This window comes from Rosa chinensis, chromosome 6 (assembly GCF_002994745.2).
Source record: "Rosa chinensis cultivar Old Blush chromosome 6, RchiOBHm-V2, whole genome shotgun sequence".
Classification (NCBI taxonomy): Eukaryota; Viridiplantae; Streptophyta; class Magnoliopsida; order Rosales; family Rosaceae; genus Rosa; species Rosa chinensis.
Window position 1 is genome coordinate 8,146,051 of NC_037093.1, and position 26,124 is coordinate 8,172,174.

Below are 26,124 nucleotides of genomic sequence, written 5' to 3' on the forward strand. Positions count from 1 at the left end.
ATTCATAACACAACAAATTGACTAGGTCCTGCTCTCTTTAATAAATTAGCCTTCATATAATTGCTACATGCATGCATGAGAAGGCTACGGTTGCACGTGTAATAATTGTTCTCGCGTATTTTATTTTTCCGTATCATGTGTCTTTCCGTTTAATCAAATAGTTTCAAATTATATAATTAATAATGTTATTGCACGTGCAACGGCGGCCTTCCTATATATGCCCATATTATCTTTCTGCATACTTATATTATTTATTTTTTTAATTACGCTATCTTGTTGTTTTAGTCCTAATATATTTAATTTTATATATTAGTTAATATAGTTTAAAAATAGACAAATCTTGAGTTTTTGAATATTTACAAAGAGCCCAATCATGAATCAGTTAAAAGCTCAACACAACAAGATGAACGGCCCATGGCTGACCCAGCTCCAACATCAAAATCATCAAGATTCTTTGAAGAACCACAAGGAAGGTTATCATCTCAAAAAAAAAAAAAAAAACCACAAGGAAGGTTCTAGCTCCTTTGTTTTTTTTTTCCCAAGGTAATTTTAAATAAGATGTTTTGGAGAATGAAGATAAGGAAGATACAGTAGATGATTTTGGATTCGTTTTCGGTTTGGTTCAACTTTTATTTTGGGGCATTGACTACATTTCTTTATACAATTGCATTTGCCAAGGCGTGAAGCACAATATCCAAAATCATCTACATATAAGCTGCAATCCCCATTGCTGGTTCATTTGCAATCTAGTGGCTTTGCTTTACTTTGCGAGTATCGCAGGTCCTAGGTTCGATGGCATTAGCACACAGTCGGAAATCCAGAACCCTAATTAAGAATGATGAGGTATTCTATAATACCTCTGTTTTGTTTTTGGGCATATTTTTACTTTAGGTTGGGCATATTTTTACTTTAGGCCGACTAACCGACTTCGAATGGGTTCAAAAATGGTTGACAATGTAATTTATATATTTTTTTTTAATAATGTAATTTTTATTTAATGTAGCCCAAATGTAATAGATATTATAGAGTTTTTTAGACATCGATCATTGAACTTGAGATCTCATCTACTATCATGAAAGAAAAGTACCATTAATTACATAAGTTATTTTTTAGGCATATTTTTACTTTAGGCTGACTTCGAACTAGTTAAAAAATTATTGACAAATGTAATTTATATTTAATTTAGCCTAAATGTAATAGATATTAAAGAGTTTTTTAAGTATCAATCCTTGAACTTGAGATTTCATCTACTATTGTGGAAGAAAAATACCATTAAATTAAATAAGTCTCGATATGAAGATTACAAGATTGAGAAATGATTTATACCAAAGGGTTCATGGCATCGTAAAAAATCCGATTTAGTAAATACTGTAATCAAAGTCTTGGTCTGCATACTAAAAATCTGATCATAAATTTGCATGAAAAAGTGACCTAACTTTTGCATGAATTTAGATTTTAAATGCATCTCATTTTCCTCACTATACTAACTCAATCCTTTCTTTTTCTCTTTTCTATTGAAAAACTGCATGAAATATTTGTTTCTAATCTATACATATTAACTTTCAAATATAGTAAGGTATTAGAGGATACTTTATTAAGGAAACATGAGTAATTTAGGAAAACTAATGCAGTGATCGATGCTAGAATAGTGTTATGAAATCATGTCAATGCATCATTACTTTTAACTCATTCTAAATTGTATTCCTGATGCTATTGACATCCATCGTTCTTTATGTTGTTGGCTCTTAGGTCTCATTTGGTTCATGGAATTGAGGACTGGGAAAGGAAATTTATTCATTTCTTATATATGTTTGGTGTGCACAAGGAAATGAACAAATTTCCTTTAAGAATGGAAAATATGGGGGAAAATGGATCCTCCCATTCTCAAAAGAATTCATTTTCTCTTCTACTTTCACAACATTAATTGCATAATATAGTTATATTTATATCCTTGTTGAAAAGTATTATTGACAATTTTATTCAAAAAGTTTATGAGATTTGTATAATTCTATATTTTAATACATTAGGATATAAATGGAATCTTAAAATGGAAACAAACTATACACTTTCCTTGTACAAAACAAACACTAAAATGAAAACACGCATACATTTTTTTTTGTTGCTTTCCCAACGTTTCCAAATGGTGGAAAGGAAAAATAAACTTCCTACTAGCTGTTATTTCCTATAGGAAGTACAAAGGAATTGATTTCCTTTCTGCGAACCAAACGAGTTCTTATGGCCTCTGGTCTCGGATTGAAGTTCTACTATTAGGACTTAGCATTCCTAAGTATATCCCAACAATAATTGTAGCCTAATCTGCTTTAAGTCAACTACCAAATACATAAAGCTTATGCTAAAAGCTCAACTCTGAGGAGAGATGGATCGAACAACCACCACACGATGGAATTTTAGGCTAATCACTCCAAGGCTCCAAATTAATTACCTAATATTACCCTTTTAATAACTCCAAGTGATGAAGTCAAAGCTTAGAATAGAAAAACGTAATTAAATAAATTCAACAAGACAATAACTAAGAAACACATAAAAGGTACACGAACAAACAAATATCTCTTCATCGATCATGATTAGAACTTTGTAGAAGTTTCAAGTTTGGTGTTAAAACTTGTAAAAAAAGAAGGCGTAGGTTTATCATTAATTAATCAATCACTCTTATGGCATTCATCGAATCAGAGCAATATTCATTAATTTTGTCTAGATTGTAAATAATCATTTTTGACTCCATTCTCAAAAGAGTCCCTATTGATTCGCAAGTTAAAGCGGACTTAACGCTGGTCCCTTCGTAATCTGGTGGCTTTGCTTTACTATTGAAGCTGAGCAGGTCCTGGGTTCGATCGGATTGGCACGCAGTCAAGTTCATGAACTTTGCAGTACCAGTACAAGCTACTACTCGTACTAATTAAAATGAGGTATTCCAAAATACCTTTGTTTTTTGTTTTTATTTTTGGGCACTCAAAAATCCATTTTGCTAAGTAAATCTATGCATTAAGTCATTAACATTGCTGACAGGCACATACATATATAGTCCCTTTGCTTTGCTCTTCTTAGGAAGTAATTGTTTCTATATAGGTTTAGAATCATCGACAGAGTTACTTGTAGGCTGAATTCTGCTACTTATTAAGACATATATATATATATATATATATATGTTATCCAGAGCAGAGGTCCGCTCTGAAATTAAAGTGTGAACTTCGAGTTTTTGGTTGCTTTTCGGTCGCACATCCACATCTCGACTATTCAGTTTTTAGGTACAAGTGTATAGATCATCTCTGCAAATTTTCAGCCAAATTAATTATCGTTAAGGTATCTAACTCGCTTAAATTAATCGACGGATTGAATCTGTCAACCTGAACCGTACTAGCTTTGAGGCAGTAATCAATGCCTTAACGATCATCAATTTGGTTGAAAATTTGCAGAGATGATCTACACACTTGTACCTAAAAACTGAACGATCAAGATGTGGATGTGCGAACGCTATTACCACCAATTAAGACAAATGCACAAGAAGACTGAAATTTTTGGTCAAAGATTCTCCGATATCTAAGTCAGATACTTGAGAAAATATTGACAGAGTAATGGTAGGAAAGAGAACAGTAACTTTCATAAATAGGAATAAATGCATGTATAAATGATATGGGTCAGGATCTGTCTCTTTTTCATAGCTGGTATGTACATTAACATTGGTATGGTCATTGGTCATAGAACCTTGTTTTTGGCCATTAGTCATTGGTCAGTAGTCAACAATGGTATTTTTCGAGCATAAGCATATATGAAGCTGCAAACCCTTAAGAATTGAATACTAACACTTAGAGCTAACAAGCTCAAAATTATTTGTGACGTGCATCGCTGCCATCGCATAATCATCGTAGGTCAATTCCAACGCAATATATCTCTTTAAACCTAATTTAACAAATTACGCAAGTATTTCAATGAATCCAACATTAAAAGATAAAAATAAAAAATATGTACGAGACAAAAGTCACATGCACGGTTTGAATAAGATAAAAAATAAGAAAATTTTTTGCGACTTTAACTCTCCTACTCCAGTTGTTGTTTCTTCTATAATGGAGTTTCCCAATTTAACATATCATGACATGTTACATGTCTTAATACGTTTGTCAAAGTTTTTAATGTTTAATTTTCTTAATTAATTACTAACCATGTTTAATAATTACGAACCGGTGATTTTCTATACGAGAAAGTGTGGTTAGTAAATACTTTGATTCCTAGTTCAAAGTTACTGGACAAAGTATTTATAACCGTAAAGACTGAGAAAGACGGACCCCAAGCTCCAAGCTTTCTCCGTTGAACAGAAAAAGGCGAAAGAAAGCTCGAAACTTTCCCAATGAAACTGAAAGCAAAAGCCCCCAAAGCAAAGTTGGGGCTACCCACCATCGTCCTCCTCTGTTTCCTCTGCTTCATTGCCGGCCTTTTCACCTCCACCCTCCTCTCCCAGGTCTCCGTCCCTCAATTCCTCTCCGGTCCACGGTCGAGTTCTAGAATACTCGAATCCGAGGATGAAGATCACCGTCCAATACTGCCCGGGGAGACCGGAGAGAGCTTCATTGCGTCGATTCCGTTCCAGGTGACTAATCTTGGTTTTGATTTGCTTTTGGTGATTTGGGTCATCTGGGTTTTGATTTTAAGGCATTGTTTGAGTGCAGGTGTTGAGTTGGAAGCCGCGGGCGCTTTATTTTCCGAGATTTGCAACTGCGGAGCAATGTGAGAGTGTGATCAAGAGGGCCAAGGCTAAGCTCAGGCCTTCGACGTTGGCTTTGAGGAAAGGAGAGACTGTTGAGAGCACAAAGGGGACTAGAACAAGGTATCTTTACCTGTCCAGTTTAAATGTTATGTATTGTTTTTAAGCATCACAGCAATGGCATGGTGTTACGTGAATATGACTGAAAGGAGATAAGTTAGAATAATGTGTTATGTGTCGATCAGATATGCTGAACATTATGTTATGCAGTTACTTATGGATAGTGTAATTTGGAAATTTAGGAGTGGGGAGATAGAAACTTAGGTGCGTCTTTGGAAATAAGGTGGCACAAGCTGAGCCCAGCTGTTAAGATTAGTGACATTTCATTAATAATAACATTCTAGGAAGGGAAGTTTTTGGTTTATCATTTGGTTTTTGGGCAAGTGAAAGATGGTTACAATTTATTAATCATGACATTTTAGGAAGGGTCTTTTTTTTTTTTTTTTTCTCTTCACTTTTTAATGTTTGAGCAAGTTACAGATAGCTCTTGGTGTTTACCATAATGAAAACACAGAAGGGCAATAGTGTTTTTTTAGTTAACCTTTTATCCCAGAAACAAAATCTAGACGAATGCAAGAAAAACCAACCCTAGATTGAATATGCAGCAGTTTACTTTAAATTGGTCCTCGGTCCACCTCTTCTCCTCCATCTCGGCAAGTCTACTATGATCTTACTTAGTAACAGCGAGCAAATAAAGACACTGCTTGAACTCTTGTATTGGGAAATGTCAGTGTGTGACTTATAACCTTATTTATATCGAACACCAGCTTGTAACCAGTTTTAACACTACTGATCCTTGTTCAAAATTATTCTGTGAGTTTCCAAAGTATGTGTCCCATTCCTTTTATTCCGTTACTGACATTGTTTCTTTTACCCTGGGATTCTGTTGAAGTATGGTTTTTCATCTTATTCAGCTCCATTTTTTTTCCTGAGAATCCATCTTATCAAAGCCTTTTCCACCATAAATCGATTTTCTGTCAAGTTTGATATGATTAAGCAAACGAGGAATTCTGAGGGTGAGGAATTCTGAGGGTACAAATATCAAAATAGACTGAGCTGACCTTGTGCATTTTTCAGGTAAATAATAATATGGAATCTATATATTTACCCTACTAGAAAACTAGTTCTGACAGCCCTATTATGTCATAAGTGTCTTTTGTCTCTTTTCTCTAAACCCCACTAGGCTGCTTAGGTTTAAAGTTGCAATTAGATCATAACATACTCCTAGTCTTAAGGGTCTTTAATTCGGTTAAGATTAATTGCTTTATAGATACATTAATGTAGATGCAACGGAGGAATGGGCTGCATTTAGTTATCTTATTCATATATTTGGCATCCTAATCTTTTTAAAACACAATTTACTCCTGATCTAGATGATATACAAGGTAAATGATATCATAATTGGGACACTGAATTTTTGGGATGTTATGATGGGATTGTTTGAACTACTCTAAGATATGTTTCTAATGATTTGAGACTGTTTTTGACACTACCATGCTGAGGGCATGTTTTTCCTGTAAATGAAAACTGAGAAATGATTGAAGTTGAGTTAATGTTTCCTATTCCCACTAACTATTTCTTAAATTCTGCTACATTGACAATGCTCTTGGACCTATACGTTTTGTTAGTAATGCAAGAATATAGCATTAGAAATAGGAATGCAATTCAGATTTATTTTCATTTCTTTTTGCCACTTCAACTGGTAAGGTAGTACAAAAAAAAAAAACATACTTGACTTTACGATTTCATTTGCAACACTTTGTCCTTTTTGATTGTTAATGGGCCTGTAAATTTGTAAAATTTGTGAATTGAAAATCATTAATTCTTCACATGCCCATTCACGGACACTCTTTCAGAAGAAAGGAGTTTTGAAAGTGAATTGAAAATGGGCCTTGCTAAATTCCTCTCTGTAACATGTTACTTCTATATATGCTAGTGTCAAGTTATATGTACTATATGTATTTTTTGCTCACAGTTAATCGTCATTTGGATTTTTTTATTTTATATATAGTAGCTGAGCTTTTATATAGGACATTTTGGCTGCTTGTGACATTGACTCTGTATTCTAAATGTGTTTATAGTTCAGGGACCTTTATCAGTGCATCAGAAGATGAGACTGGAGTCCTGGATATTATTGAGCAAAAGATTGCCCGGGCTACGATGTTACCAAGGGACCATGGAGAGGTATGTTTGCTCGTTATTTATTCTTATGGGGTAGGCATAAGTGTGACGGTGTATTTGAGGAGTGCTCAAGAAGATGATTTTCATTTTTCATATATCTCTGTTACCATCGTTATATATTCTTATGGGTTAGGCATAGCTCTGTCTTCTTTTCATAGGTAGAAAATAGTGTATCTATGCTACCTCTACTTTCCTAAAGATTTTAAATGTTAACCTTTCATTACAGGTAAATTCTAAATTAATCTGAGTAATGCGGGGATGTCATCATGTTGCAGGCATTCAATATATTGCGGTATGACATTGGCCAGAAGTATGATTCTCATTATGATGCGTTCAACCCAGATGAATATGGCCCACAGCAAAGCCAAAGAGTAATAATCCTGTACTTTCATCCTAAATATATGTGAAACTTGTGAATAGTTATGGCTTTGGGAGAAATTTGATTTTCTTTGGCCCAAATATCTGCCTTCCTGTACATTCCTCATCAACCATTGGCTGTTAACTGTCACAAAATTACCCGCAATTTTGCAGTTTGCTTCATTTTTGCTGTATCTATCTAATGTAGAAGAAGGTGGAGAAACAATGTTTCCTTTCGAGGTAGGTTAGAAATTTCATATATTGTTGCTGCAGTCATGCACCTACTCTTTTCATTCTCAAATACACTTTTTGTTGGCAGAACGGTTCAAATATGGATATTAGATACGATTACAAGAAATGCATTGGTCTAAAAGTTAAGCCAAGGCAAGGGGATGGGCTTTTATTTTATTCGGTGCTTCCAAATGGCACAATTGATCAGGTGATTTGATTTGAATCTGAAATCACATCTTTCCTGTCCTACCTTTTATTTGTGATTGAACAAGAAGCCTCTGCTGGTGCTTTTTATATTTGTTACTCTATACTTTTTCTCTCATCTTGAATTTATATACCATTTGCAGACATCTCTTCATGGAAGCTGCCCAGTGATCAGAGGGGAGAAATGGGTGGCAACAAAGTGGATTAGAAATCAAGAAGAGGAATAAGAGAATCTGTTTCATTGATAACGGTGTAACACAGCGGATCACCTGACCATATTGTAGTCGAGAAGTCATCAATAACAGTGTCTTTTCTGGAAGCTTACTGGTTCTTTTAGTTTGATGCTTCAAATAGATGTATGGTGAACCATTTTGTTGCCACTGTAATTACTTATGTATAGTTGCACACTAAAACTTGATGTTAAGTTGGGGTACTAAATTGACGGTTCCGATTTCCTTCCATCCGGATCGGACCCTGACGTGCCTAGGTTAAAAGTCACCGGAGTAGCATTTTGAGTTTTATCTCTATTCAGTATAAATGGACCCTGTTTGAGAGGATCATTTACCCCTCTCGGAATATGATATTGTGACACTTGAGTTATCATTTACCCCTGTTTTATCTCTATTGTGCTTCTTCCTCCTAAATTGAGAAATGATCCAAGGATGGTATCAGAGCCACTCTCCGGCTGCAAGTGTCGATTAGGCCTTCGAGCCCTTAAGAGGGATAGATTGTGAGATCTCACATTGCCCGGGGGAGAAGAGGTGATATGCCTTATATGTGTAGACTCATTTCCCCATAGTAAGACGCGTGTGATTTAAAATATTTTAGCAGGCTCTTTATCTTGGCTTCTTAGCTATTTAGAAGAGCATGCTTAACGTTTTATCAATTTTAAGTGGCTCTCTATTTTAACTTTTAGTTATTATGCTTCTACATATAGAGAGTGAGATGAGACTATATTATTTTTTGTTATTTTAAAACATTTATACAATTAATAAGTACATTTAAACTACTTTTTCTTCATTCAACAAATGATATAAATTCAAAACTTACTAAAATGGAGAGAATTGATGCAGAAGTATGTTAAAATGACTTCCCAAAATAATTTTTTAGTCATTTTGGCTAAAATTTAACTAAAAAATACCAAATTTAACGAAAAAATGGCTAACATTGCTAAAAGTTCTCTTAGTTAAGTGATATAAGGACCATTGTATCATTTCTTCTTTCTTAAGCTTGATTTGGTATCTTTTCACTTTCTCTGTAATTAACACAGATCTGCAATGTAATTCACCTAGATTCCATCTCTTTGACCTAGCATGTACGACCATCAATTAGATGCATGTCACGAAAGTCAGAAAATGAATATCTTTGATTTTTCACATCAAAATAATAACTGAGCTCACGTTTCCTTTAGAATCAGAATTGATGCACAATCGGGTTTGCAATATATATTACTGAAAACGCAGTTAAGTACCATCATCACCCATCGACCATATTTCAGTGTAATTAGCTCTTAATTTGACCAAACTAAAATAGTTAATCTCTTAATAAAAACATTGTTGATTAGGTACAAGCTTCGTTAGCTAGCTGGTTTAATCTATAAGGGAGAGAGCTATGGTTTAGCTACTGATTGCTAGCATTCCTGTCAATTGGGGGACCCCGAGTTTAATTTGCTTACTGATTGCTAGCATTCCTCACTAAAACAGCAAAGAAGAAGAAGAAAAGATTAGCCATCTGTAAAAGGGATTGGGCATCTTTCGCTGGTCCATACTACACAATCCTATGTTTTTCCTTATAGATCGGTTGGGCATGCTACGAGTACCTTAGTGACTAACTTCTTAGAAGTTAGGATACTGTCAATTGTGTATTAAATGGTAATAGTACGAATTCATCATGGAAAATGGAGACCTTGTAAATGAGTTTATACGGATTTAGGCCACTCATTACCAATTGATTTTGGATCTATTCTATAAAGGTTTTGTAAAACTCTTTAACTTTATTCGTGACTAGCTATATGTGTATTTTGTGTGAAAAGATATACGCTTCTGACCACGAACTTACCTCCCTCGGAGGGCACTTGTGCACATACATGCCTATAAAAGCTTGGCTAAGGATGCATGTTTTATTCACTCATCCATCCATTTTAATTTTGTTTGTTGCATGAAATTAGCAATGGCTCGTTCAATTTCTCATTTCAAGAACACTGCCTCCCTTTTTCTTCTTGCATTGAATCTCAGCCTCACTATTCACCAGGTCCTGGGTGCCACTGATAACAGTACTCTCAAGTACTGCGGGCCCATTACAGCCACTGATACTGATCGAGTCCAATTTGCTTTGAACTTGGAGTTCTTGGAGACTGAGTTTTTTCTGTACGGTGCTCTTGGCAAAGGCCTCGACAGCATTAATCCTGCTTATAGCCAAGGCGGTCCTCCTCCTATTGGTGGTCAGAAGGCCCTTCTTGAAGACCCTGTTGTCGCTCGTATCATTGAGGAATTTGCTTATGAAGAAGTTGGCCATATCAGGTTTGTTAATCATGAAACTATCAATGCATGCATGAACGAAATTATAGCAATGATATTAGAGGATATTCATGATGTGTATTAATGAATTTCAGAGCGATTACTAGCACAGTAGGAGGATTTCCAAGGCCTCTCTTAAATATCAGCCGTGGGCTATTTGCAAGAAGTTTCAACGATGTAGTGGGTTACCCCCTCATTCCTCCATTTGAACCCTATGCAAACTCTCTCAATTTTCTGCTAGCAGCCTATATCATCCCGTATGTGGGACTAAATGGCTATGTCAGCACCCTTCCAAGCCTTAACAGCACTATTTCTCGCAGCGTAAGAAACTGAGAACTATACTATATATGAATATATCATAGAAAACGCCAATTATCTTGTGAGCCTATGAATTTGGACTGCGTATACGCACCCTTGCATGTATACAACAAAAGATAATTAAACCTAATGAATAATTCAAATTCACAGAGTAGTTGTACGTCTGCAAAGCTTGTTTAGTTTTTTGTGGTCCCCCACCCCTAATATATACCGTACTTGTGGCTGGGCAGTTGGTTGCAAAACTCTTGGCAATTGAAAGTGGACAAGATGCAGTGATACGTACGTTACTGTATGAGAGAGCAAACGAGAGGGTGGTTCCGTACAAATTCACGGTGGCTGAATTAACCAACCTTATCTCTGCAAGACGGAACTCCCTCGGTGGGTGTGGCAACAAAGATGAAGGCATTATACTGCCTAACAAGACGCTCGGGGCAGAAAATCAGACAACCAGCAATGTTCTATCCGCTGATGCAAATTCTCTTGCCTACGCGAGAACCCCGGCTGAGATCTTGAGGATTGTCTATGGAAGTTTCAATGAATCTGTGCCTGGCGGGTTTTTCCCTAAAGGAGCTAATGGTGTTATTGCAAAGAGCTACCTTACCAGGATCTAATTAGGGTTAACTGCATGCTGATACAAATGCTGCCTACTATAATAAACAAATAAATGCTACGATTGTAATTAGAACAGTATGTAACATCCAATAGTTTATTGGATTATCATGCCATGGGATACAAGAAAATATTGGTATTTCTTAGCAAATGATCTTTGGGTAACCTTTTATTTATTTGACATTAATCTCTGAGTAACCTTTTATTTATTTGACAATAATCGATCTCTAATTTGATTGAAAATTTTGTAAAAATAATCTTCGTAAGGTAATCTAGTATATAATCTGTTCCACTTACACTGTGATAGAAATATAGTCACATAGAAGAGATCGAGATTGAACTGGTAGACTTCTAAACTGAATTGCAAATTAAGTAGTGCTTTCCTTTGTACTCTTGATGTTCTTTGATGTAGTTCAGTGAAAATAATAGTTGCCTTGTTCATACTTGTAATCTGAGTGGAATACTTATTTTAGCTCCAAATTTGGGTTATATTATCAATTGTCAATTCATACATCGTTAAATTCCAATGAAGTTTGAAAATTGTTTTGGATGGATGTTTGTGTTTTCAATACTATTGTGAATTTGAAATGTGAGTTCAATACAATGAAATTTGAATGTTGAATAATGTTTTGGTAATGTGTTTTATGATTCTGATTAGGTTATCAACAAGTTTCTCCATCTTGAGTTTTAGACATTTAAGTTGTTGAGGTAGTTTATTTTCTCATTTAATGTTAAAGTTGATTTCTATTTTTTAATATTAATACAAGTATCATGACATGAGTGACTAATAGTAATTGAGAGAGATGTGAATTAGTTGAGAACATAACACTTTGAGAACATAATAGTTGAGAACAAATAATAAACTAGTCGGTGGATTGAAGTGAATTTAGAATTCAAAATCTTTCACACACAAAGAGATAATAAACCGAAGTCCTTTGAAATCTCTTATATTTCAAACCTCAAAAACATACAATAAGATCTTCTTTTTTTCTTTTTAAAATGCATAAAACTACTTTTTGAAGAGAGAGGAAAAAAAGAGAGAGAGAGAGAGAGAGAGCCTTCCTAAAATTGTGACGTGGAAAATAAAATCCAAGTAAGCAAAACAAGGTAGGTAACACAATTTTGAAAGGACCGTTAGAGGGGCCAAAAGACACCCTGTAACGGCTACACCCAAATTCAAAACAAAACCCCTCTCTCTCTCTCTACATCTCCTCCGATCCTTCTTCTTCTTCCTTCTCTCAAATCCCCAAATTCCTCTGTCACTTTCTTCTTCTACGATTCTCTGAGAGCTTAGTCGCAGCGAAATTGACCGGCCATGGACCTCGGCTGCTTGGACTTGGGTTGCATAGAGGTCTCAGACAAGCAAGGCGCTACTCCTGACTCTCACGGCAAACAAAACGAGCCGATCACGGCGAGCTCCAAGTTCGGAAAGGTTAGCGAGTCTCTTCCGTTCAGATTCAAGTCTTGTATTTCTTGATTCGGATTATTTGGTACTACTTATCTCCGACTCTGTGTGTGTGTGTGTGTGTATATGTACTTGTTCGATTTGAGTGGATTTGAAACCCTAGGACTCGGACTGGTCAGTAATTAGATTTCTTACCTGGTGTTGATGATTCAGAAGCCGAAACCGTGTGTTCTTTTTCTTGATGATCAAATTGAATGGAGGCGAGATTCCGATCGCCCTAGAAATTGAAATCCTAGCTTACGAGTTTGATTAGATTTCAGTGAACTTGAAAATCTATGCCTGGACTGGTATTTGTTTTGGTATTGTTCGAATATGTGCTATTTTTCATTTGTATTCACAGGAATATCAACGATTTAGAGTCCAGTAAATTTGTTTTTATTTCCTAAAAGGAGTGAAGAAATGTCTGTTCCTGAACTAGAGTACTTGATTTTGCTGCATAGTGTTCTGTTTTAGCGTTACTTTATGTTGATAATTCTGAAGGAATTTGATTTCAGTGAAATGCATGATCTTCGTTGCTTAATTTCGCTCGGCTTTTATTTGATTACTGATGGTTTAAGTGCCTAGTCTTTGTATTACAAGCAGGCATTCCATTGGATGTTAGGAAGAGTTGGGGTTAATTTTGTTTGGCTAAACACACAAGGTGATGATCTATGTTTGAACGAATTTGTTTGTTTATTTTGATATTTGAAGATTGGGGCTTCTTGTTCTTTTTGGTCTATATGTGCATTAAATGCTGTGATATAGATTCTCTGGAGCTGAGCTTCCTTTGTATACAGACCAAATGAAAATTTCTGTGAAGTCCTCTAATTGCCATCTTTTCACCACTAATTGTTTTGTATGCATTCCAGAACAAAAGTTTGAAAGAGACGGCTGTATCAACATTGAATTCTCTTAACAAATTCACATCACAAATTAAGAAGCCTACTCACCGTAGAACTTCTCCTCTCAATTGGTTCCCGCGAAAGAAAGGAGACTCCTACTTGATAAGGAAAATCAGAATGCTACAGGTTTTCCGTCTCTCTCTAATGGCTCAATTCATTTGCAATGTTAGTTTAAAAACTGAAAATACTGATACTCCATCTTTTTCAGGAAGCAGATGGCATGAATTTAAGTCTTGATGAGACTCTAGGTGATTCTAATCCGCATTACTCAAAGGTCCTGAGGGAAAAAATGGCAGCAAGAGAAGCTGCACAAAAGGCAATGCAGGCACGAAAAGCTGCATTGGTGGAAGCATCATGGTGTCGAATACTTCTGGCAGCCAGGTAAATGTTGAACGCGTGGTAGCATGAATACTTTAATGGTTACTTGGTTACTTTCTCAACTTTTTTCTTTTCATCTTTATGTCAGGATTCAAAGCAAAGAAGCAGAAGCTGAACTGTTAAAAGCAGACAAAGCTGCTGCCGAAGCTTTTGAGGTGGCATCATCCATGGGAGTTATCATGTATGACATACCAAACTGCACTCGCAAGCCTTTAGTAGAAACATCCACTAAAGATGGAGGAAAGTCGACTACCCACACAGTCACAGCATCTTTTGAGACTGCATTTGAGGTGGACAAAGAAGTAGCTGCTGCTGTCAAGGTTGCATTAGTTAGGCTTGGAAACAGCCCTTCTTTTAGTAAAGATGAGTTCAAAGAACTGCTTCGAAAAATTAGTGAGAACCCTGATACAGGTGAAAATAATCAGTTCAGTTCAGAATATGAATCAGAATCTGGATCAGAACGTGAAGCAGTGGCCGAGAAAGATGATGAAAGTTCCCAAGATTTGGATCGTAAGATGCAAGGTTTGGAGGTAAGACAAAAGAAAAATAGAAGGCAGTCTTTTGGAAAGCTTAATACGGAAAATATAGTGGTCATGATTCTCGAGAGGCTTCAATGCTTGAAAGAAGAGGAACTCTCTTCTCTTGCCACTATAGTTGCTACTTGTGGTTTAAATGCCGCTTTGGCAGAGAGCAAGCTGCTTGGTCCAGGATCTGCTGCTGAGACATTTCCGCGAAGGATGTCTTCTTTAGGAGCAGGGAAGCCTGAATACTTCTCAGATGGGCAGATAAGAAGGAAGGAAATTAAATCAGAACTCCCAAGTCTAGACAAGTTTTTGGTTAAGCACATGACTAAGCTTGAAAAAGAAGTGCAAGAAGCCAAGAATAGAAGGAATGAGTCTAAGGAAGGAACTGTGGGAAATTCTGATAGAATCATTGATGAGAAGGCCAGTTCAGATAAAAGCCAAATTACCTCAGAGACTGTTCCAGGATTGGGAACTATCCTTTTGAAGCATGGTTCAAAGTTTGAGAAGGAGATCGAAGAGGCAAAGGAAAATTCAAGAGGAGAATTTGAAACACTTCAGAAGAACTCAGAGAGAAACAAAACATCATCTGACACCACTCCTAGCTTGGAAAGTATGCTGATTAAACATTCTTCAAAACTTGAGAAGGAAGTTGAAGAGGCCAAGAAGAACTTTGCGAGAACATCTGCTATTAGTCATAAAAAAGTGGGAGGGGTTAGTCAGGGAGGAGAAAATGTCCCAGAACTCCCCAGCCTTGATAAGGTCCTAGTGAAACGTGTCTCAAGACTTGAGAAGGAAGTCCAAGAAGCAAAGAACAGAAGGGAAAACAATACTCAAGGAGTCAGGTTGTCACATCTTAAAAACAAGAAAGTTGATTCATCTGCTACAGAATCAAAGGAGAATGTCAATTCCTGTTCTAGTGAAGGACCAGAGGAGAAAGAAAATATTGACTTGAATAAGGATGCTGCCGAAAACATGGAGAAAAATGCTAGTGGAGTGGAAACAAATAAGAAGGCTGGAACCGAAGGGGATGAAGATAGTTTGGACAAGATCATGCTTAAACGAGTGCACAGGTTAGAAAGAGAGAAAATGCAAGCCTTGGCAAAGGGAAACAATTACGAATATCGTACACTTGAAAAGAAAAAGGGAGGAAACAGCGTTACAGAATGTGAGAGCTTGGACAAAGTTTTGGTAAAACATGTATCCAGGTTGGAGAAAGAGAAGATGAAGCTTGGTGCAGAAGAACCTGTTGAAGTGAAGAGAAGTAAGGCAAAGCTGCATTCGCTTGTGGATGAAGCAGGTGGTTTGGACCAAATTTTGGTTAAACATAAATCAAGACTTGAGAAAGAAAAGGTGGCTGCTGCTCAGCAACCAGAGGACCGGACTAGATTCTCTGTGACTCGAAAACAAGCAAGGGAGAGAGAACTACAAGAACAATGGGGAGGTCTAGGCTTAGGAAACTCCATGAAGCCACATCAATCGAAACTTGAACTGGATAAGGTATATCTCTTGCTCTTGTACTTTATGAGTTAGCTCTTGCACTTTATGTGTTGCTTGCAAATGCAGTGGTACTTTATGAGTTAGCTCTTGCACTTTATGTGTTGCTTGCAAATGCAGTGTGGTTCTTAATTATATTTCTGACTGTTGGTATTTCTAATTTTTATAGGCTGCTTGGATTAAAGCTGAACAAGAGGAAAAGAGGCAAGCTGTGGGATTCTCAGGTTAAGGGAGGGAAGATATGAAGCAGTTATCACTTAAATTGTAAAGAATATGTTTCTGAAATTGATCAACCTAATGATCAATGTTTTTGTGTTTCTTTAACGATTTTGTATTGTTACAGGAAAATACTTGGTGTATAAAAGTATGCAATCAGTTAGATTGGATTGGATTCCCCAATTTAAAGCCATCATAGTCAAATTGATTGACAGAACTTTTTCCCCATAATTAGTAATCTTACAAGTCCACAGCTAAAGTGGTTTCGTTGTCCCAAGCCCCTGGGAAACGGTTATGCAGCTAGGTGTGACCGTAACTATGTTTACAGCTAAAGCAAGCAAGCATAAAATACGCTGCTAGACATGTAAAAGAAGCAATCGGAAAACAGCTGCCAACAAAGCCAAACGTAGAATCAGCAAAATTCTCAAGCCAATTTGGATGTAACTGATCATAATTTATACGGGAAATAGGATGGGGAAAAAAGCATTCATTTGCTAAGCTACCAAATGATCTACCATAAGATGGGATGACCTATCTATTGCTTAAGTAACTACACTTCCTCGAGCTCAGTATTGTGTCTGTCCAATTGGTCTTTCAGCTCCTTTTTCCACCCTTGGATTAACCTTTCATTCTTCTTGATAATCTCATTCTTTACCTTCAACTCCTCTTCCATCACAGCAATCTCCTGGAGAAATGAAAATGCACCACAATTAAGTATGCAAGGCCAAATAGACATATGGTAAATAGACAACATGGTTATAGTTTACCTTTCTGAGTTTTTCAGCATTCGTGGGCAGATCCTCACGTTGCAGACCAATAAAATAGAGCTGAAGCTTTTTGGCAGCTTCCATAAAATCTCTGGCATGTCTCTCAACATCAACTGAAGCAATGACAAAATAAACGCCATTTCAACCGTAAAGTAATACCCTTGGTGAACTATTGGTCAGTGTGCACCGCAAGATTTGAACTTTATTCACTACTTAAGAGTAACGGACAATCATACAGTTAGATAAACCATCGATAAACAAACTCTCCCTAAGCTGATGAGTTCATACACATATACTACCATCCGCCACAATCTGAAACGTCAAACAACAGTCACTTAAAGTTTCAAGGATCATTGTGGCCACTGAAAAATGATACTTTGGGGAGACAATATTTACCAGAATCATGACCAACAGTTTTAAGACAATCCCAAACAAAATTCCATCAAGAGAGAAATCTCAAGAATGAACAGACATTGAACCAAAATAAATATAAATACCATAATTCTTTAGTATAAACAGCAATTTTAATGCATTGGTCTTGCTTGAAGAGGTGATGACTACTAAAACATGACTGTTTTCAACGGGAATAAGGTCAATCAGGTGATGACTACTAACAAATTTATATCATCATGAACACATCCGATGGGCAGAATGCAAACTTGAGGTTCTCACAAATAATTTAGTACTGCAGTACAATTATGTAATCTCCAACTTCTCTCAGGTCCAACCACTATTTACTACTAAAGACATTAACACTTGGTTTTTTAAGTTTTGTTTTCAACCTCCTTGAATGTTAAAGAGTCTTCAAACGAAGAAACTCTCCTTCTCCCAGCGACTAGATTTCTTTCCAAATCTCCCAATCCCTCTATTGAACAAAAACTAGAATGCTCCTTTGCCAGAGCTGACGCAAGAACCTCCAACCAAGTGTTTAACCAGTTTAACATATTCCTATTCTTCCCTTTAACTAGAAGATATTCCCCATTGCTACCCAAGTTTTAAATTGTTACATAGACATGTTACAAAGTTCACCAGCTCAAACAAAAAAGTCATTATCTTTTGTACCGAGAGCAATCCATGGCCCAAGTTTCATTTCAGAATATGAATTGAAATGAAGTCACACAAACACAAAACAAGCTTGACATGTAAAGAGATAATGGCACTAACTCTGATGAGACGGGTGGGGTGAACGGTCTATTGCTTGAAGCTCTCTGGCAGGCAAGCATGGAAGCAAAGCAGCCTCCAATGCCATCACAAATGCCACCATGTCATCCTTTGGAGATTGCATCTGTGCATCACCCTGGTGCTGCTGTTCTCTCTCAGCCATTTCCCAAATAACCAAGTGCTGCAAAATTTCAACAAAAACAACAAGAAGGAAATTGAAGTATGAATGAAATGTGCAAATGAGGTAACAAGAAACCCATCAAAGAAATCAATTTGCTAGAATTTAAACATGATTTGGTGGATTTACGTATCTGGGTATTGCCTTACGAGCATGAAAGTTTAATCTAAGATTCAAAAGTTTGAAGCTTTTCTGAACCCATTAATCGGAAGATTGAATTCAATTCATGAACAAGAAATGCTTGGCCAACCCCAAAACGCAAATGTGTATTCTGTAAAATTCCTACAGATGAAACCAAATTTCGTGTTACCTTGAATGAGGGTGAAAGCTTCAATCAAGCTTCGTTGGGCAACAAAATCTCATCTAGTGTAGACAGTGAAGCCTTCCTTCCCCGCCCTCTTTCTCTTTTCTCAGTACAGGTTTGCCTCTTATTCTCCAGTTTTATTCTCCCAAATTCAATTTTGTTCAACAAAAAAAAACAATCTTCTTCTCCACTTTTTTTTTTTTTGGTTACTTTTTTTTCTGTTACTGTAAATAAAAATATTTTTATCCTTTTAGATAAGACAAAGTAAACATCTTATGATGGGGTCGAGCTTTGTAGGCAATAACAAAGGTCTTTTGCATCAAGATGATTTTACTCAATGTTTGCGGATGTATGGTTTTATAAAATAGCAGTAAGGATGACTGGATCACTAATCTATCAATTTTTTCCACTGTCATTCTCAGAGAATCAGCTTGGTGTCTAGAAAACTAGGAAACAAAAGCCTATTTGACCCTGATAGCTAGCAGGTTAAAGAGAGAATTTTGTTCTGCTTTGCGACGTCTTGTTTAGATTGTCTTGCGACGACAGTCAAAAGAGGTCGCCTGAAAGGTTTTTCAGTGTGCTCTTGTGGTTGCGTTCGGTGGCGACTACTCAAAGACCGGTTGTTTCGATAAGTCTTTTGTTATTCATAATTTCATTAAATTTTTTGGTGGCTTAGATTATGGAAGTGTTATATTGTGGCGACGACTAGTGTTTTGCGGTTGATGTTGATGGCGATTGCTGATTGTTAGAGATGGTAAATTTCTAAGTTTCCTTTGAGTTAGGGTTTGTGTAAATTATACTTTAAATTAGCCCTGTAATTACCTTTTGAGATGAGGATGGAGTTTGTTTAAAAATTTAAGATCTGTTTAACTTTGGAATATTTCAGAACTTGGACCAAACACTCGCATTGACCGGCTCAACACAACAAGACCATGAACATATAAATTGTATTCTTTGAATCTTTGCACCATGTTGTGCCTTATTTTGTCTAATGAATATTATAAAAACAAGGGTCCTTGACCAAAAGCCCGAAAATGAGCCAAAGTTATCACACTTACTCCAGTAACAGATTTTTACTCCCACTAACCCAATTTAAATTAAAATGACAATTTTACCCTCACCTTAATTAATAAACTACAAAATGCCACTCTCTCTCTCTCTCTCTCTCTCTCTCTCTCTCTCTCTCTCTCTCTCTCTCTCTCTCTCTCTCTCTCTCTCTCTCTCTCTCTCTCTCTCTCTCTCTCTCTCTCTCTCTCTCTCTCTCTCTCTCTCTCTCTCTCTCTCTCTCTCCAGCACGATGCCCATGACGCCGACCCCCTCCCTCCCCGTCGCTACTGGCTATGCCGCCATCGCCGTGGAGCAAGAAGGAGTTGGTCCTCCCGGAAATCGACGAAAACGACATCGTCAGCGCCTCCCAGAGATCGAACTCGCTCCTCCGCCGCCTTCACCACACCTCGGAAAACGCTGTCTCCGCCGGAGATCATGGCGCCGGGGACAAGTTTATTCTGATCAACGATGGATTCGGCGGCCTTGTTCTTCCTTTGGCTCTGAGGCTCGAGAAGGAGAAGACGGAGGAGATGTTGAGGACGACGAGGATCTCAGCTTCCTCGAACAGCCGACCATGATCTTGATCCGGATCAACCGGTCAGAGAAGTTATTGTCGTTGAAGGCGAAGGCGAAATCGGCGTCCGTCAACGTTGTCACAGTACCGGCGAACTCTGACCCAATCATTCTACTATCTGCTATTTCCGATGCTCACAGTGGAGGAGATGCTCATGTTTTCCGACGCACTCTTCACATCCGATCCAGATTCAATTGAGCCACTCTTCACATCCGATTCAGATTCAATTGCATTTCTGGTTTGATTGCTTGTTATAGGGTTTGCACTATCCAATATGAAATGATTATTTTATTTTTGCATTTTGATGCTTTTGACTGTAAGAATTTGAAATGATTCTGTGTTACAATCCATCAGTAGTCGATGCTTCTGTCTTTCATTTCTTTGTTAGTTCAATTTGTTTCGTTTCTGCTTCATTTTGCTCCCACTTGAGGACTTCCTCTGTTTTCAATTTTCTCCTTTTCTCTCATCTGTGGGAGAAAGTGGCTAATGATGTTGAGAATCTACTCCTCCTGCTCTGCTTAGATTAGTTCTCATTTTGGCTATTGAAAGTTCTATTGGGGGGCAATAGACGTTTTGAATTGATGTAATCTCCTTGTTTTTTTTCTGTAATCAAAGTTTTATTTGTCTAAATTTAGGGAGATTAGTTCCCATTCTGGCAACTGAAAGTCCTATTGGGGGGCAATAGGCTTCTATTGGGGGGCAATACATGGTTGATAGTCGTCTATTGGGGGGCAATACATGGCTGATAGTCGTCTATTGGAGGGTAATAGACGTCTATTAGGGGGCAATAGACGTCTATTGCCCATCTACTATGGGGCAATAGATGTCTATTGGGGGCAAAAAAACTTTCCGGTGAGATTTTCAGCAAATTCCAGTGGACGGCAGTAGGTGACCGAAATCCGGCGACCGGTGACAGGATTCTTGAGAAAGTTGGCCGGAATCCGGCGGCCGGTGACCGGTGACGGGCTCCGGCGAAGTCTCCCATGGTTTCTCTCTCTTCTATTTTTTTTCTCTCTCTCTAAGTAACAAGGGGGTGAGGGTAAAATAGTATTAAAAAAAATTAAAAACAAAAAAAAAAGTATTAGGGAATACTCCCTTAGAGTGTATTGGGTAAGAGAGAATTAAAAAAACGTAATGGGGTAAGTGGGAAAAAAATCCCTAGAAATGGGGTAAATGGACAAAATCCCTAAAAACAAAGGTCCATCAACAAAGGTCTTTGAATCTTTGCTTGTCCTTAAATTTTTTGGCCCAACCGAGCTATAAAAACAAAAAATAAAAATAAAATTCTACCAAGCAACATTATATACTTGTATGGAAAGAGTAATTTTAAATACACATTCATATTTTATCAATACACACCCCTTAATTTTTTTGTTAAATTTTTCCCTGTTTACCCCTTCCTCTCTCATCCTTCCCCTCCTCTCTCTTCCCACGTCTAATCACCAGAGAAGCTACTTTTTTGATTTACTCTTTCTGTAAATTCTTAAGGTCCTGCTATACTTAGAAAATTCTGCCATACTGGACCAAGATTACACATGCACAGCAAGAAATGAAAAAATAAAAAATAAAAGACCGATTTCAGCAGCTATAATTGAAACATAGATGAGAAGAAGAGCACGAAGGAATACATTACTTACGGTGAAAGCAAATCAAGGGAACAAAGATGGGTGGGTGTTCCGTGTTCGGACCAAAAAAAAGGTAGAAAGATGGGTGTGTGCATGTGACCTCCAAATCGATCAGAAGCATAGTGGAAAATATAATATGGGAATTGAAAGCGCGGTATTTATGCTTTTTCCTTTGTCTCATGTTGATTTTAAGTTAGTATCTGAGATTGAAGCGATATTAATCTCTAAGTGAGCAAAGAAAAAGAATTGATGCATCTAATCTCCTCATATGGTAGAAATTGATTCTAACAGTGCTACTTTTAATTTTCAAACAATATCCATGATCATTTGAAATTCTAAATTTATTTTTTGTTCTTCAATCTTCAACTTTTGTTTGAAACAACCAAATTTATAATGGTTTTCAACTCTTATTAATTTGGATTTATCTTCTCTTAGTCTAGTCCATCTCTCTCTCTTTGCCTTCTCTATCTTCATTGCATGCTTGCCCTAAAATAGATCAGACCTTCAACATCCAAATGATGATACTTGGAACGGTGAAATAGGGATTAAATATTTTACAAAAAATTGGGTATGCATTCATAAGATAGGTATATGTGTATTTAAAATTAGGGTTTTTGTCTATTTACCTCAATTTTAGAGATTTTTTTTTCCTACTTATCCCAGTAAGTTTTTTTAATTCTCTTTTACCCAAAACACTCTAATGAGGTCTTCCCTAATACCCCATTAATTTTTGTTTTTTGTTTTTTTTTTGAGACATTTTTACCCTTAACCCTTTGTTACATAGAGAGAGAGAGAGAGAGAGAGAGAATGGAAGAGAGAGAAACCATAGAAAACTTTGTCGGATTCCGGCCAGCGGGCGTCGGAATCCCATCACTGGTAGTCGGATTCCGGTCACCGGTTGTCGATCGCAGGAATTTGGCCACTGGCCGCCGCCCACTGGACTTTTCTGAAAACCTCACCGAAGATTCCCAAAGAGGTCGTCGGAGATCTCAGAGGTCGCCGGAAAGGTTTATTGCCCCCAAATAGACATTTATTGCCCTCCAATAGATCTTTATTGCCCTCCAATAGATCTCTAATACCCCCCAAATAAACGTGTATTGCCCTCCAATAGACCTCTATTCCCCCCAATAGAATTTTCGGTCGCCGGAATGGGAACTACTCTTCCTAAAATTAGACAAATAAAACTTCGATTAAGAAAAAGAAGAGGAGATTACATCAATTCAAAACATTTATTGCCCCCCAATAGATGTCTATTGCTCCCTAATAGAATTTTTTTTTTTCAATTTTCTTTCTTTCTCCACCCATTTTCCAAAAAAAAAAAAACTGATTGGGCACCCACGTCTCTTCTGTTCTTCACCGGTTGCAGACAGTCCCTAATCTCCAACATCATTGAAGACCGGAGATCTCACTCATCATCCAACTGTGGGAAATTAATATCAAATTCCAATTCCACCGAGAACGATGAGTTCCAATCTCTACGACGCGCTGGGTTGGGCGGGGAGATTGGATTTGTCCTCCAGCTCCGGAGCTTCCATGGCAGAGAGAGAGAGAGAGAGAAAAAGAGAAACCAGAGGGCAAGGACCCAAGGGGAGAAAAAGCGCTCGTCGCCGATGAGGTCGTTTTGGACCGCCGAGGAGGTCGATCTCGACCATCACTCACATCCTCGCCATCTTCGCCGCCTCTGAAGATATCATTCTCGAGAATCTCGCCGGAGTTGAAAAACCAACGTGGAAAAACCGAAGGTAGTGTGTGCCGGAGAGGGAGGAGAGAGAATGTGTTGGCGTGCTGGAGAGAGAGATGAGATAGTGGCACAATGTAATTTATTAATTAGGTTTAGAGTTGACATTTATACCCATTGGGTAATACCCGCTGGGTAATACCCACCCAATAATAGTTCGTGGGTAATACTCATCAAATAATTCGGGGAATCGCGAGTATGAGTATTTACAAAACCCATTTCTAAACAGGTAAACTCATACCCACCCATTTATCCGTTTTCAATATGGGCAGGGTTTTTTTTTTTTTTAATAAATGTAAGGCCTTTAGCCTATTAAAGGCTGAGATTTTTTTTTCTTTAAATACTCACTATTTAAGCGCCCCATTCCCCATTGAGGATATTTTCAAATGGGGGATTCCTCGCCCCCGCCCCTGCATTAGTCATTTTCTCTATATGAATTTTTCTATTTTTCGATTTTGAAATTTTCTATTTTCTATCTTTTCAGTTTTTTTTTTCCTTTCCTTTTTTGACAAAAAAATAATTTTTTTATTCTTTTTATTTTCATCATTGTTTTGGTCGATTGGGTATTTCAAATACTTGAGACAGTGTTTAAAAAAGAAATTGTTGGTTTAGTCACGAGGAAGCAATACGTTGAAAACAAATATTTATTTCCGTAAAAATTTTTCACAACTTGGCGATTAAATGTAAAATAATAAAATTCTGTTCGTAAATGAACCATCTTCACAGATCGCCTTTTGGATCGTCTTTTCACAATTATACGATGATCCAACAGTCGAATCCTCACAGATCGCCCTTAGGATCATCCTCTCAAAATTATACGAAGATCCAACGGTCGGATCCTCACGGATCGTCCTTAAAATTATCCTCTCAAAATTATACGTTGATCCAACAGTCGGATCCTCATGGATGGCCTTTTGAATCATCTTTTCACAATTATATGATGATTCAACGGTCGGATCCTCACGGATCACTCATCCTCTCAAAATTATACGAAGATCCAACGGTCGGATCCTCATGGATCGCCTTTTGAATCATCTTTTCACAATTACATGATGATCCAACAGTCGGATCCTCACGGATTGCCCTTAGGATCATCCTCTCAAAATTATACGAAGATCTAACGGTCGGATTCTCATAGATCGCCTTTCGAATCATCTTTTCATAATTATACGATAATCCAACTGTCGGATCCTCACGGATCGCCCTTAGGATCATCCTCTCAAAATTATATGAAGATCCAACGGTCGGATCCTCACGGATCGCCCTTAAGATCATCCTCTCAAAATAATGCGTTGATCCAACAGTCGGATCCTCATGGATCGCCTTTTGAATCATCTTTTCACAATTATACGATGATCTAACGGTCAGATCCTCATACGAGATATATGGGTATTTGGGTAAAATTTGGGTACCCACGAGTATACCCATACCCAACCCATTTTTATACAGGTATTTTGTAATTACTCATACCCATATCCATAAACTAATACCCATACCCATTAACAGATACCCAAAAGGAAAAATTACCCGCGGGTACCCATACCCGTGGGTTTTAATGCCATCCCTAATTAGGTTGAGGGTAGGATAGTCATTTTTCTTTAAATTTGGTTAGTGGAAATAAAAATCTGTTGCTGGGGTAAGTGAGATAATTTTGGTACTTTGAGTCAATGACCTTTAAAATTACTCGTATAGAAAATAAAGAAAAGCAAAATTATATTATAATGATTGGCACCTGTCTTCTGGTCCGGCTGACACAACCTTCCCAATTATATGAAACTAGATACTCAAATTGTGCTCTTTTCCTTTGTTTCTTGGTGTTAATGATGCTAATCCATTCTTAATGATATGTTCTTTCTTACAAAATAAAAAAAGTTTTCTTTAATATCTGTTAAGAGAGGTGTTTCATGGCTTGATTACTAATGCAATCAACTCCTTTTCAAAAAAAGATTATTTATTTTTACATTTATTGTTGGGGTTGTCATAAAATGCATGTCAAAAGAATTATATTTCAGGGTGTGTGTGTTTGGTGGGGTGGTAAGGCTTTGGTCTCATATATAAGAGGTCAAGAGTTTGAGCATGGGGGATGGGGTTTAAAAAAAAAAAAAAGATAAAAAAAAAAAGGTGTTCATGTTTTTTTTCCCCGTCAATTCTTAATCATTTATTTATTTGAACCTGAAATTGAAATAAGATTTTATGCAAGCCGGATCCCTGGTGCTATATATCTCATCATCAATCATTTTGATTTTATAAATGTTTGATCGGATGTTTTATTTTTACAATTACAAAATTTTTGTGACATATGTCGGGTTGAGAATCGATTTTGTTATGCTGCTGAGGAATAGCTCTAGAGCAGTGACCAGCAAGCAAGCTCCAGTGGCTGATCACAGCTCTCAACAATATTCCCAAAGGCCAAAACTACTACACAACCAAGATCCCATCTTTCTTTGGTTCTCCAAGATTCAGAGCCTTTTTCACAATAAAGAATAGCCACTCTGAAACTGACCAAACCCCATTGGCGGACGCACGTGGGGAAAAGGGGGGGCCAGTGAGTTTTTTTTTATTTTCCTAAGCAGCCTCAG

The 26,124-nt window shown here is 37.2% G+C and overlaps 4 protein-coding genes across 4 annotated transcripts; 3 read left to right on the plus strand and 1 right to left on the minus strand.

The window, feature by feature from the left end:
- Positions 1–4,289: 4,289 nt before the first annotated feature.
- LOC112169036 (probable prolyl 4-hydroxylase 9) lies at positions 4,290–8,357 on the plus strand. The gene is made up of 7 exons (XM_024305974.2): positions 4,290–4,603; positions 4,683–4,840; positions 6,859–6,961; positions 7,234–7,329; positions 7,490–7,555; positions 7,635–7,754; positions 7,894–8,357. Exons 1-7 carry the CDS (start codon positions 4,364–4,366, stop codon positions 7,975–7,977), a joined length of 867 nt encoding a protein of 288 aa, XP_024161742.1. The 5' UTR covers positions 4,290–4,363; the 3' UTR covers positions 7,978–8,357.
- A 1,427-nt stretch (positions 8,358–9,784) lies between these two features.
- LOC112174722 (desiccation-related protein PCC13-62) lies at positions 9,785–11,321 on the plus strand. Its single transcript, XM_024312513.2, has 3 exons — positions 9,785–10,269; positions 10,362–10,587; positions 10,815–11,321. The coding sequence occupies exons 1-3, from the start codon at positions 9,908–9,910 to the stop codon at positions 11,193–11,195; spliced, it is 969 nt and encodes a 322-aa protein (XP_024168281.1). The 5' UTR covers positions 9,785–9,907; the 3' UTR covers positions 11,196–11,321.
- Positions 11,322–12,369: 1,048 nt separating this feature from the next.
- LOC112172667 lies at positions 12,370–16,344 on the plus strand. Its single transcript, XM_024310103.2, has 5 exons — positions 12,370–12,625; positions 13,507–13,665; positions 13,748–13,920; positions 14,006–15,938; positions 16,105–16,344. The coding sequence occupies exons 1-5, from the start codon at positions 12,509–12,511 to the stop codon at positions 16,162–16,164; spliced, it is 2,442 nt and encodes an 813-aa protein (XP_024165871.1). The 5' UTR covers positions 12,370–12,508; the 3' UTR covers positions 16,165–16,344.
- A 172-nt stretch (positions 16,345–16,516) lies between these two features.
- LOC112172669 (mediator of RNA polymerase II transcription subunit 28) lies at positions 16,517–18,727 on the minus strand. The gene is made up of 4 exons (XM_024310105.2): positions 18,568–18,727; positions 18,083–18,260; positions 16,919–17,031; positions 16,517–16,836 (listed from the first exon to the last, which is right to left on the minus strand). The coding sequence occupies exons 2-4, from the start codon at positions 18,240–18,242 to the stop codon at positions 16,702–16,704; spliced, it is 408 nt and encodes a 135-aa protein (XP_024165873.1). The 5' UTR covers positions 18,243–18,260; positions 18,568–18,727; the 3' UTR covers positions 16,517–16,701.
- Between the last annotated feature and the right edge of the window lie 7,397 nt (positions 18,728–26,124).

What these genes read in the sequence shown, in the direction of transcription:
- LOC112169036 (XM_024305974.2), top strand. Translation starts at nt 4,364, where the DNA reads ATGAAACTGAAAGCAAAAGCCCCCAAAGCAAAGTTGGGGCTACCCACC. An exon ending in TTGCGTCGATTCCGTTCCAG is followed by an intron (nt 4,604 to 4,682) that starts GTGACTAATCTT and finishes GTTTGAGTGCAG; the next exon opens with GTGTTGAGTTGGAAGCCGCG. An exon ending in TACCAAGGGACCATGGAGAG is followed by an intron (nt 6,962 to 7,233) that starts GTATGTTTGCTC and finishes ATCATGTTGCAG; the next exon opens with GCATTCAATATATTGCGGTA.
- LOC112174722 (XM_024312513.2), top strand. Translation starts at nt 9,908, where the DNA reads ATGAAATTAGCAATGGCTCGTTCAATTTCTCATTTCAAGAACACTGCC. An exon ending in GAAGAAGTTGGCCATATCAG is followed by an intron (nt 10,270 to 10,361) that starts GTTTGTTAATCA and finishes AATGAATTTCAG; the next exon opens with AGCGATTACTAGCACAGTAG. An exon ending in ACAGCACTATTTCTCGCAGC is followed by an intron (nt 10,588 to 10,814) that starts GTAAGAAACTGA and finishes GTGGCTGGGCAG; the next exon opens with TTGGTTGCAAAACTCTTGGC.
- LOC112172667 (XM_024310103.2), top strand. Translation starts at nt 12,509, where the DNA reads ATGGACCTCGGCTGCTTGGACTTGGGTTGCATAGAGGTCTCAGACAAG. An exon ending in GGAAAATCAGAATGCTACAG is followed by an intron (nt 13,666 to 13,747) that starts GTTTTCCGTCTC and finishes CATCTTTTTCAG; the next exon opens with GAAGCAGATGGCATGAATTT. An exon ending in CGAATACTTCTGGCAGCCAG is followed by an intron (nt 13,921 to 14,005) that starts GTAAATGTTGAA and finishes TCTTTATGTCAG; the next exon opens with GATTCAAAGCAAAGAAGCAG.
- LOC112172669 (XM_024310105.2), bottom strand. Translation starts at nt 18,242, where the DNA reads ATGGCTGAGAGAGAACAGCAGCACCAGGGTGATGCACAGATGCAATCT. An exon ending in ACCCCACCCGTCTCATCAGA is followed by an intron (nt 17,032 to 18,082) that starts GTTAGTGCCATT and finishes TCATTGCTTCAG; the next exon opens with TTGATGTTGAGAGACATGCC. An exon ending in ATGCTGAAAAACTCAGAAAG is followed by an intron (nt 16,837 to 16,918) that starts GTAAACTATAAC and finishes TCATTTCTCCAG; the next exon opens with GAGATTGCTGTGATGGAAGA.